Consider the following 12544-nt stretch of genomic DNA (forward strand, 5'->3'; position numbering starts at 1 on the left):
AAGTGTTCCTTTGTGTGGAATATAGAAGGATATAGAATAAATGAGATACACGTTGTACTCAGGGAGCATATAGTCTGCTGCTGGGAAGATAGAAAAATATATTAACAACTATAGAATGTAGGACAACAAAGAGGTACCAGTAGGAGGAGCTTAGCATAGTGGTTAAAAGCATGGGTTCAAATCCCAGCTCTGCCACTTAATTAGCGGTGAGACCTTGTGCAAGTTACTTGATTTCTCTGTGTCTAAGTTTCTTCATCTATAAAATGGAGGTAACCTTCCTCATCTGGTTATTTTATGGGGATTTGAGTTAGTATTTGTAACATGGTTGGAACATTATATGACACATTGTATGTGCAATTTAAGTGTTTGTTAAACAAAATAAAATTATTTGGTAATTAAGACAGAGGAGAGATCTTTTTTTTTTTAAGGGATATCAGGAGGTTCCATGGAAAAGATATTTGAGTAGGTCCGTGAAAGATTAGTAGTATTTTTATGAGTGAAAATGGAGAAGGGGGAAGGTATTCCAGGCATAGGGAAACAGGCATGAGTAAGCTGTGTCCTAGGAATGACAAATAATTCATTTTGTTTACAAGCTAGTTAGTCTAACTAGAGAGTAGTAGACACAAAGAACAGAAAGGTACTTTAGATCCCAGCTACCCAAAATGTGGTCTGCACACCGGAAACATTTGGCATGCAGAATCTCAGACCTCATCCCAGACCTACTGAAACAGAATATATATTTTAACTATATCCCAAATAATTGGTATGGACAGTAAAGATTGAGAAGCACTGCTTTAGACTATATCTTGGAGGGTCTGTTAATGCCAGGGATCAGATTATAATGCTATATTTTATATTAGATAAACAGTTGAATTTTTTAAAGTAGGGAGAGAGATGATTAAATCTGTGCTTTGCTAATGTTAAATAAGTGTATTAAACTGGGAATAGATTAAATGGAAGACAAACTAAAGATGGTAAACAAGTTACAAGGCTATTTTAGTATTAACAGAGTACACAGATTATCAATCTCTTGGATACTGGCAAAAGCTGATAGAACTCAGAGGAGCCTGATGCATAAACCAATGCCATTTTTTAATGCATTTACTATGAAAACTATAACTGTTCAGTTGGCTGATTATTCCAGATGAGTAGTTGGCACATTTCCTACAGCCCTGATGTCCTTAGGCATCCATTTTAAATTTATTTATTTATTATTGTTTTTTTGGCCGTGTTGGGTCTTCATTTCTGCACGAGGGCTTTCTCTAGTTGCGGCGAGCGGGGGCCACTCTTCATCGCGGTGCGCGGGCCTCTCACTGTCGCAGCCTCTCTTGCTGCGGAGCACAAGCTCCAGACACGCAGGCTCAGTAGCTGTGGCTCACGGGCCCAGTTGCTCCGCGGCATGTAGGATCTTCCCAGACCAGGGCTCGAACCCGTGTCCCCTGCATTGGCAGGCAGATTCTCAACCACTGCACCACCAGGGAAGCCCAGGCATCCATTTTATGTGACTAAACCGTCCCCCTATCTAGAAGGATACTACTTTTGTAACATCCTTGGGAAAATTTTAAAAACAGTTGTTTTCTGTTTTCTGTGGTTCTTATGAGGAACACCTATTGAGAAAGGCTGCATAGGAAGCCAAATCATTACAAGAATTAAACCTGACACATCACCACTGTAAGGTTATGGGCAGTCTTTTCCTCTGGACGGTGTTGGAGATACACAGTCTAAATCTTGCTCTTTGGAGTTTCATTTTAGATCCCACACATATCATCTTCCTTTTGTTAATCCCCCCGCCCCCAGGCAGATTTCAAAGTAATTTGATTAGGTTTTGCCTTTCTTAATTACAGTTCCATTCCAGTTCTGCCTCCCATTATGCCCCACATACTTAAATGGATATTCCCAGTTTTTTTATCCAACTTTAAAGAAAAACCCTTAGCTAATCTCTATCATTAAATATTGGGGGTGTTTTTCAGTTTCATTTTTATAGTAAAATTGATTTTAAATCGGGATGGTGGATGTGAGCTTACCCCGCCCCATTATACTGCTGGCCTTGTATCTGTAAATCTAGATTATTTTTTTAATATGGAAATGAGTTGTTTTGTTGAAGATCATAATATCACCTCTGTTATAACATTTATTAACAAGGAAATCCTTTGGAGATAGGTTCTTGTTTTATGTAAATAGAAGAAGTTTTATATTTCTAATAGATTGGTTTTAGCATTTTTGTTAGGTGTTATTAAACATATAAATCAATTTGTAGGTATTTTAGTAAACAAAGCAATTTATCAGTAGGTGGATGTTGATGTTAGGTGGGCATGCAAGAAGGCAGAAGAAAAAAGAAATGTTCAGTGCTGATACTTCAGAAATGGCTTAATACAGCTAAGGAAAAAAGATGAAAAGTTACCTTCATCTGCAGTCCAAGCATAATTTCTAATTTTGTTTTTAGTAAGTAGTATAGGTAGTGTTTTTATCTTGTGCATATCATAAAACACATCTAGACTAATGCCTGTGTCTTGAAGATATATTGACCATTTTCATCCTTAGTTACTTTATTCATCCTTAGATAGTAACGGATATAATCTAGAGATCATGAGTCTTCTGCTCATTAGAACAATATGTTACGATGTGTGAATTGCCTTTGGAATGAAAGTATTTATATTTTTCCTCAAAATTAGGGTAATTTTATGCTGTTAGCTAAAACTGTATTCCTGTATACATACTCAGTAGCTGTACCCACATTTCTGCTTATTAGCTGCTCTTAAAGAAAGCTCTACTGTTTGTTCGTTGCATTTTTTGAGAATAACAGTAGTTTTAGTGGAAAGTATAGATGAAAACCTAATCTTTTTGTGTTCCCCTTTCTTTTTTCAATTTTGCTTGTACTCTGACTTCCCTGTGTAATCTGGTTAGGTAATAAAGTAATTTTTCTGATAATTAAAGATTTTTAAAATCTCATACATAGGCACCAAGAGTGGAAGCACAAGTTCTTCTTGGATCTTTGGTTTGCTTTCCCAACTTATATTGTGAACTGCCTGCTCTCCATCCCAACATTCCTGATATTGCTGTGTCTCAATTTACAGATGTTAAGGTAAGAAATTAGGTGCTAATTTTTAGCGTTTAAATGACTTTATAATCATAACAGTATATTCAGTAAAATTTGTGGTCTTCATTTTCCTCTTGAAATCCACACAATTGTTAAAGAACTTTAGCCAGCTGTACCCCTCAGACACAAAGGCTGGAATGTCCATTAGGAGCATAACCTTTTTTTATAACTATTACTTTGGAAACATTTTCTCATTATTGAACCCACTCACATGTCATTATCTTAGGATTCATTCATTCACTCACTGAACATTTATTGAAATCCCATGAGCCATATACTATGCTGCTAATGTAAGGCTTCTAAGATTGAGATGGCACTCGACCTACATATTTGGCTGTCTCCTTCTCCCAGTTTTCCAAGGTGATGAATCAAACAATGTAATGGAATATTCTAGTCTGCTATAGGAAACTGTGGAATTGGGGTGGAGATCCCATGTACCTGAAGCATTAACAGGCTTGAGTAAGAGATGGTGCAAAATTGAACTGTCTATACAATTGCTTACCCAGGTAGTAAATCTTTAAAAAAAAAAAGAAAAGATAGTGTCTAATTAGGAGTAGACATACCCTAATTGTTGTTTACAAGCCTTTTTAAAAATTTCAAGTAAAAAAAATTGGTGAAAAGTTGTTTTGTGCCTCTGTAGAGGTCAGCCTCTGTTTGAAGGGGAAGGTGTGACATGATCAGAATCCTTAGTCCTCTGGACTCAGTAATTCTTAGACCAGGGTAGAGGGGAGTGGTGAGGTCAGGTTTCGTAGTTAGGATAAAGGCACTTAGTGCTCTGGACCCAGCAATGTGCGTGGTAGTGAATAATTCCGTCACTAAGTCAAGACCTGTCTCTAACTGAATGCCCATGTATTATAAATTCCCACAGGTTTAACAGTCCTAAGAAGTTGTGCTTGTTATAGTAATTGCCAGATGGTCTCTGTTTGACCTGAATTGGCCCTAGAATTAGAAGGGAAAAGAGAATAAAGAAGGGACGAGAGAGGGGCATTCTATCTCCTCAGAAGTCATGCTGATGATTTTTTTTTAAACTTGTGCTTTCTCTGAAAGAAATGTTTTAAATCAAATTTTTGTCAGTAGTTTTGCATATACTTTCCATACCACCTGTATTTCTCTGTGCAACATTTGTAATAATTACACTTGTAATTATTTTTCAGTGTCTGATTCATACTTTAGACAAATAAGTACCACAAGGTCTTAGTTACTGCTATATCCTCAGAGCTTAACACGTTGCTTGGCATGTAGAATATTCTCCCAAAACATTTGTTAAACAAGTGAACTTCACTTAAACATAAAATTGTAGGGGCCGATGCAAATTCATAATGATATTTAATTAAAACTATACAAATTGACCTTTAGTATTCAGGGATGTAATGGCTTTGGTTTCTTCTATTTTCAGAAGATCCTGAAGGTCAAAGATAGGTAAGAGTTTCAGTTTGCTTAGGCCGTTTTGAGTTTGTTTGGGCTTAGCCTAGCCTACTATATGTGATTTGTATGATCAGAGTGGCCTTGTCCTTTGCTGGCCATTGTATAGGCAGTAATGGCTGAAGTGATTAAAAGAAAAAACCAAAATAACACTATTACATAGAAAGCTCTTGGGCTTAAACAATAGGTAGCTTCCAAGTACCTATTCATTGCTAGCCATTGGGTTAGGTGCTAAATTCACAAAGATAAGTAGAAGGTTACTCCTCTGAGGAGCTTACAATCTAGATAGCTGATAAATCCTTAGTGAGTGAATAATTGAATGATTTTTAAAAACCATATTAACTATTAACTAGCACTTATCGCAAAACTCACACATAAGAAGAGGAAGCTTTCTTTTAAATGATAATTCTCAAAGTTGTGAAAAGTTTTGTTCATACCTTTGAGCTATTAAATCTGCTTTAATTATCTTTATAGTGAGCATTTTATTACTCTTCTAATCAGGAAAAAAGTTTTTGAACATATACATTTGGTGATAAATTTCAAAAATCATTTGTCTGCTATAACAAAATACTACAGACTGGGTAGCTTATAAGTGACAGAAATTTCTCACAGTTCTGGAAGCTAAGTCCAAAATCAAGGCTCTAGCATAATCACATTCTGGTGAAGACCCTCTTCCTGGTTCATAGCCGGTGCCTTCTTGCTGTGTCCTCACAGAGTAGAAGGTGCTTAGGGAACTCTGTGGGAGTCTCTTATTTATAAGAGCATTAATCCCATTCATAAAGGCCCCACTCTCATGGCCTAAGTACCTCCTAATACCATCATCTTCAGGGGTTAGGATTGCAATGTACGAATTTGGGGGGAAGGCACAAACATTCAGACCATACCATTGTTTTATTTATTTAGCTAATTTTATGCATAACATTGGAATATACTAAAAGTATGTACATGAGAACGAAAAATGTCTGTTTTATTTTGCTATTGTATCCCTAGCGCCTGACACAGTGCCTGGGTCCGTGGTGGCTGTTTAATAAATATTTGTTAAATAAATGAATGAAAAATCTTAGTCATTGCTAATATTTCTCCTTCATTTTAGGAACTTATAATCAAAACTGTATTAAGCTCGGCAAGAGATGAGCCCTCTGGTCCTGCACGGTAAGTCAGATATTCTTAAGACTTGACATAGCTATTCTGTGTTAGTAGTTTTATTTTAGAAGTTAACAGAATTATTTAGCAGTCCAGATTGTTTCAGATACACAAAAGCTATTCTGAATCACAAATTTAAATTATTTGGATGATTAAATACATTTTTTCATTATTTAAGTATGAACCTTCCCTTCAGTAAAAAAAATAAAATCCTAGTCACCTTCTTCAGTATCTTCACCTTCTGTGTCCAAAATGATTTCTTTTAATTTTATTTAAGTAGATTTTGCTTTCCCTTCAGATTATATTTGTCACCGTCTCTTATGTAGTACCTTGAAATATGGTACTAGTTACCCAATGAATGTTTGTTAAATTGAATTAAAATATTTTAATATTTTAATTCAATTTTATTTTCAATTTTAATTTCAATTTTAATTTCAATTTTATTAAAGTAATATATCTAAGAAAATAGTATATATTAATATTTATAAATATTTGATCAGGATATTTTTAAAAAATAGAATGTAAATAGTAAGATTTTAGAATGTTTTTGTTTTTAAATGTCTCATTAAGAAGTGAAAACTGTGGCATTTTGTCTGTGTTACTAAACCTTTCTCAAAAAGGTTGATTTAAATCAGCATGTTGCCTAACCTATAATGGAAAAGAATCTGAAAAAGAATATATATACATAACTGAATCATTTTGCTGTACACCTGAAACTAACACATTGTAAATCAACTATACTTCAATTAAAAAAAAAAAGCATGTTGCCAATAGCATACCATGCTCCTTCTTTTCCCCCAAATATCATATATCATTATTTTATATTTCTTGAACCTCCACAAAGCTGTGTCTTTTTCAATAATCTACACATTATTTGACTCAAGGTTCATAAAGGTACAGATCATGACTTTGACCGTTTGGATTCTAATTCTAAGTTAAACCTCTTCTTTTTCCAGCAACTAAAAGTAATGAGCAATTTTCTTAAATGAGACATAGCTCCAGCTTTTTAATTCAGTTGTGTATTTTTCTTACTTAATAGCCAAAGTAACTAAAAACAAGTTTTTTTGAGTGAATTCTTTTTCAACATTAATTCTATTTTAATACTGCTCAGCTACTCCAGAAAATGACATTGTCTTTTCCATTATCCCACATTTTCATTTCTTTTAGCTTTAGCCCCAAATTTGATGATTTTCGATATTCTTTCCCTAGCATTTTCTGTGTTAATAATGACAACCTTTTAAGTTTACGAGGATATTCCTATAATATTGTTTCATTTAATCCTCATCACAATTCTAAGAAATTATTGGAATCATCATTATTCTTCCAATTTTGCTAGCAAGAAACTGATGGCTTAGAAAACTAACATTCATTAAGCCTTTTCTACGTGTCAGCCACTGTTCTAAACACTTTATTACCTCACTTAATCTTTACAACAACTCTCAGAGAATTTCAGTAATATGCCCTATCACCCAGAAAATGTAGAGCCATGATTAAAACTCTGACAGTTTGTCTTCAGAGCCTTATTAGATGCATAAGTAATAAGTGGCAGAACCAGAATTGAACCTATAGCTTCTGATTCTACATCTTCTGCCTTTTTTTTTCTTTTGCGGTACGCGGGCCTCTCACTGTTGTGGCCTCTCCCGTTGCAGAGCACAGGCTCCGGACGTGCAGGCTCAGCGGCCATGGCTCACGGGCCTAGCCGCTCCGAGGCATGTGGGATCTTCCCAGACCGGGGCACGAACCTGTGTCCCCTGCATCGGCAGGCGGACTCTCAACCACTGTGCCACCAGGGAAGCCCTGCCTTTTTTTTTTTTTTTTAAAAACTTCATTGCCTCTCAGGTGAAAGAATATCAAAGCCTAAAACATAATTGACCAGATGTACACTTGGGAATCATTAACATGATAGCTTGTTGACAGTATAGGAAAATCCCAGAAGTCGAACGTTAAACGTTTTCTAAACTTGTTTGCCTATACTTTTCAGGAATGTAAGGCCTTAGAAGCTTATACCCCAGAATCTGACTAGTAGCAGAAAGTTGAGCCATACTGGGAATAATCTAGATTATTTTGACATCTTGAAGAATGTAGGAAGCTGTACACACACATGCACACACAAAAACTGATGTTAACCTTTAAAAAGCAAAAACCAAAAAACAAAAACTTAAGCATTTGTACTCCCAGTCTGTGCCTTTTACTGTGTCTTTAGTTAGCTGCATCTATGGAGAACTTTGCTTCACTTCAGAGTTTATTGTTATTTTAGGATTACAGCTCCTTCCACTGCTAAAGCTGTCACTTGGTTATTTAGATCTATAAATGTTACATAAGATTGATGGGTGGACAACAGTAGGGAAGAAAGGAAGCTGTAGACCTCACATAGAAGACTTTCTATAGTTTTGATAGTAAATTAGTAGCATTAACACTGATGGACTGAAAGAAGTGACTTAACTTCTGATCCATTATGTTCAGGAAGAAAAATATTTCTGCATTGAATTGTTCTGAAATTTAGCATTCTACTGAATTTAATTTAAGAATATCAGTATCAGGACATGCAAGATATGTCAGGAAACTAGAAGGAGCTGACTTTCTTTTAATACTTAGAAACATTATATGCTTCATGAGAAGCTTATACTTGAACACACTAATAGAATTTTTACTGATTCTGATCATCAGATTACTTTCTTCAAGCTGAAACTCAGTTGAAGTAGGGAACTGAAGTTTCACAAGACATGAGGAAACAGAACAAAAAATCTCCAAGTTCTGTTTCTGTTGGAATTCCTTTATAAAGTGTATAAATTTTATTTGTGGTCCCAATTTGTTTTAAAAAGAATTTGTAGCTAGCTATGTTAAATGTAAAAAATATGAAAATAATATCTTACTGACTGCTGCTATCAGTCAATAAAATTACACTTTCCTTTTTTTAAAAAAAAAAAAAAATTTATTTATTTATTTATTTATTTTGGTCTGCATCCGGTGTTCGTTGCTGCCTGCAGGCTTTTTCTAGTTGTGGTGAACAGGGGCTACTGTTGGTTGCAGTGCATGGGCTTCTTACTGCAGTGGCTTCTCTTGTTGCAGAGCATGGGCTCTAGGCGCTCGGGCATCAGTAGTTGTGGCACGTGGGTTCAGTAGTTGTGGCACACGGGCTTAGTTGCTCCACGGAGTTTGGGATCTTCCCGGACCAGGGCTCGAACCTGCTCCCCCTGCATTGGCAGGTGGATTCTTAACCACTGTGCCACCAGGGAAGTCCCCACTCTTTCCTTTTTGAAAGCAGGTTGCATATTTGTCTGGGAAGCTTTATGACAATATCAATTTATCAATATGGGTTTGTTAGAAAGATCCTGTGTGTTATCCCCACCTATGATCTTGGTAATAAATTATAGTTGAAAATAAGGCTTAGAACAGGGAACTCTACTCAATATTCTGGAATAACCTATATGGGAAAAGAATCTGAAAAAGAATGGATGTATGTATATGTATAACTGAATCACTTTGTTATATACCCTGAAACACACAATATTGTAAATCAACTATACTCCAATATAAAATAAAAATTAAATTAAATTGAAAAAAATAAGGCTTAGAGTTTGGGGGATGTGCTTTCCTCCACTTTATCTTCCTAAGTAACAGATTGATTAATTAACAGCAATAAATTGATTAATTAACAGAGTAACAAATTGATTAATTCACCTAAACAGTGCATGTTCACTCTGGGTTGGTTGGTTGTGGGTGTTTTGGTTGTGGTGGTGGTGTCATTTCACTTAAACGCTCATCCACTTTTATTTGTATCATTATTGGTTGCCTTTTCTGCAGGTGTGTAGCACTTTGCAGTTTAGGTATTTGGATTTGTGAAGAACTAGTCCATGAGTCTCATCATCCTCAAATTAAGGAAGCTCTGAATGTAATTTGTGTTTCCTTAAAGGTAAGTAAATAAATATTTAGTGGACTATATTAAGATAGTATAGAATGTATGATTATTTTTCTCTAAATGTTAATTATATATTGTGCCCTTACAGAATAATTAATTCATTATTACATTATTTCTTTGATTCCGACTTTTTCCTTAAGAATAGTTCTACTCTTGATTTTAGGATATCTTGGTGATGACCTGTTTTATCTCAACTTTTTATATATTTGGCTTTGTCCCTAAGATAAATATGGATGACTCCTAAAAAGGAAACCAGTCATTTAACAACATTTGTAAGGCTGTTTATCATTTATTAATCAGTATTTTTGTAACCTACCCTTCGATCTTTATTACTTCCTGAATTCTTGAGCTATTCAGGTTTTGGCTTTATCATTCAAGTTAAATGCCCTCTTTGTGACCAGAATAAGATTTGCTCAGAAATAATAACCCAATTATTTGGAGAGTCTGAATGAATAAATGGATATTTTTTATTTGTAAAAAGATGAGTGATATTATTTTTTGTCCTAAGACTTGTATTATAATATCTGTATAGAACTCTGAACAAAGTACAAATATTACTTATTTGACAGATATTTCTGAGTATATACTATGTTTGAGGTGCTTTGCTAGGCAGAGTAAGGAATACCAGAATGAAAAAGAAATATAAATACTAGATTGAAGAGATTAATAATATGATGGCTGAAAAAGATTAAAATAAGTAATAAAATATAAAAAGCTGAGAGAACCAAATGAGTGGTGCATATAAACTGCTGATTGAGTTCAGAGAAAGCAGAGGTCACTTTGACTTAGGTATCACAGAAGACTGGAAAGAGGAAGTATGTGGTCAGGGCTTGAAGAGTGGGTGAGATTTGGTTATAGAAAGATAAGCATAAAAAGTTTGACTTTATACCATTGGGGAGTCATCTAAGATTTTTAAGCATAGAGAACGTCAGCATCAGAACAGTTCTTCAGAAGATAATATGGAAGTATTGAGTATAGTAAGTAGATTGCAATGGGGAAAGATGGGATAACAAGATTAGCAGTTTAGAGGCCATTCCAGAAATCCAGGTAAGAGAAAATGGAATAAAACTTTAATGAGGACAGTCAAACATTACAAAGAAAAAATAAAGTTAATTATATCTTTGGAATGTGTTATGATTTGCTTATTTTGCAGGTGTATATTTATCTTCCTAATAATATTTTAATAAACACAAATATAGAATGACAAAAAAAAACATGTATACAATTTAAAATTTTTTAGCAGCTAATGCAGAGATGAATAATATCAGGAAGAAATTTTTTATAACAGTGCTTTTTTGTTTTTTTCTTATTATTACAGTTTACAAATAAAACAGTAGCCCATGTAGCTTGTAACATGCTTCACATGCTGGTTCATTATGTACCTAGACTTCAGATTTACCAGCCTGATTCTCCCTTGAAAATTATTCAAGTAAGTAATTTCTCATTTATTTCTTATTATGACTTGTTAAAGATCCTTAGATTTGGATACCTTGAGATTAAAATTATTTAATAGTTTTCTTTAAATTTTGCATAGCTAAATAATGGCCACTCAGGGTACTTTTTTTTTTTTTTCTTTTTTTTTGCGGTACGTGAGCCTCTCACTGTTGTGGAGCACAGGCTCCAGACGCACAGGCTCAGCAGCCGTGGCTCACGGGCCCAGCCGCTCCGCGGCATGTGGGATCTTCCCGGACCGGGGCACGAACCCGTGTTCCCTGCATCAGCAGGCGGACTCTCAACCACTGCGCCACCAGGGAAGCCCCAAGGTACTTTTTTGAGATATCAAAGTTCATGACAGTCCCTTTCTATATTATGTTAAGAGATTATGTGGTTGGTTTTAAATGCTACATGCAAATTTATCATTGCCATTGTCTTTTAATGTATATTAGGCTTCATTCCCTGTCTTAGGTTAGAAAACATACCATCCCTCCAGTTACCAAAATCAGGAGATTATTTTGATTCATTCCTTTCCTTTCCTCTTCAGCCAGTCATTTATGAAGTGGTTTATTTTTATTTTTTTTATGTGTTCTGTGCTTCCTACAATACCTGACATTTTTCAGCCCTTAATTATTTCTTTCTTGAGATACTATAATAACCTTCTAAACTGGTTTCCTGGCTTCTGAGGTCATCCCCTCCAAGTCATCATTCACATTGACATGACTCTTATGTCACTTTCCTGAAGAACAAACAAACAAATAAAATCTCTGAGTGGTTTTCCTTTGTCTATAAAATAAGACCCAAACCCTTTAGCTGGGAATTAATTTGAGGCCTCCAGATGAGAACCCAGCCCATCTTTTCAGAATCATGTACTGATTCCTTTTATGAAATACCCTGTAGTCTGGACACCTGAGTCAGCTATTATCCCCTAAACATACCCCTCACTCTCTTCTTACCTAAAATGTTTTACTTTTCTCTACCCCACCCCCCATCTTTCAGTGATTGGTTTAAATACCATCTCCTCAAAAAATAAGAATCCTTACTTGTTCTCTCCAACCAGAATTTATCTTTCTTATCTTCATATTCTTATAACATTTTTAGGAAAGATAGTAATTAATATTTATTAAGCACCTACTACCATGTATCAGTCACTATACTAGTCACCTTTTCATATGTTACCTCATTTAATTCGTAAAAAGTCATTTGAGGTGGACTGTTATCCCTGCCTCCTCTCCTCCCTTTATTTAAGATGAGAGAACTGAGGAGATAGCAACTGTATAAAGTCATAAGGTAACAGGGTAGAAACAGGGTTCAAACCCAAGTCTGTAAAATTTCAAGTCCAGACTTTTCCCACTCAACCACGTCGCCAGGCCCTATTTTAGCACTAAATATACTTGTGTAAAAATTCTAAGCTTCTTGGGACTTCCCTGGTGGCGCAATGGATAAGATTCCATGTTCCCAATGCAGGGGGCCCGGGTTTGATCCCTGGTCAGGGAAGGAGATCCCACATGGCATGCTGCAACTAAGAG

At 35.3% G+C, this 12544-nt stretch overlaps 1 protein-coding gene across 5 annotated transcripts in view; it reads left to right on the top strand.

Moving 5' to 3' along the window:
• The window catches only part of RALGAPA1 (Ral GTPase activating protein catalytic subunit alpha 1), a 219904-nt gene that overhangs the window by 123324 nt on the left and 84036 nt on the right, over positions 1–12544 (top strand). For all 5 annotated transcript variants that reach the window (XM_033851187.2, XM_019924021.3, XM_019924023.3 and 2 more), the window contains exons 26-29: positions 2957–3082; positions 5613–5671; positions 9467–9575; positions 10900–11010. In XM_033851187.2, coding sequence (XP_033707078.1) covers positions 2957–3082; positions 5613–5671; positions 9467–9575; positions 10900–11010 — 405 coding nt within the window. The remainder of the gene's footprint in view (positions 1–2956; positions 3083–5612; positions 5672–9466; positions 9576–10899; positions 11011–12544) is intronic.

The sequence above is a fragment of the Tursiops truncatus genome, chromosome 2 (assembly GCF_011762595.2).
Source record: "Tursiops truncatus isolate mTurTru1 chromosome 2, mTurTru1.mat.Y, whole genome shotgun sequence".
Taxonomy (NCBI): Eukaryota; Metazoa; Chordata; class Mammalia; order Artiodactyla; family Delphinidae; genus Tursiops; species Tursiops truncatus.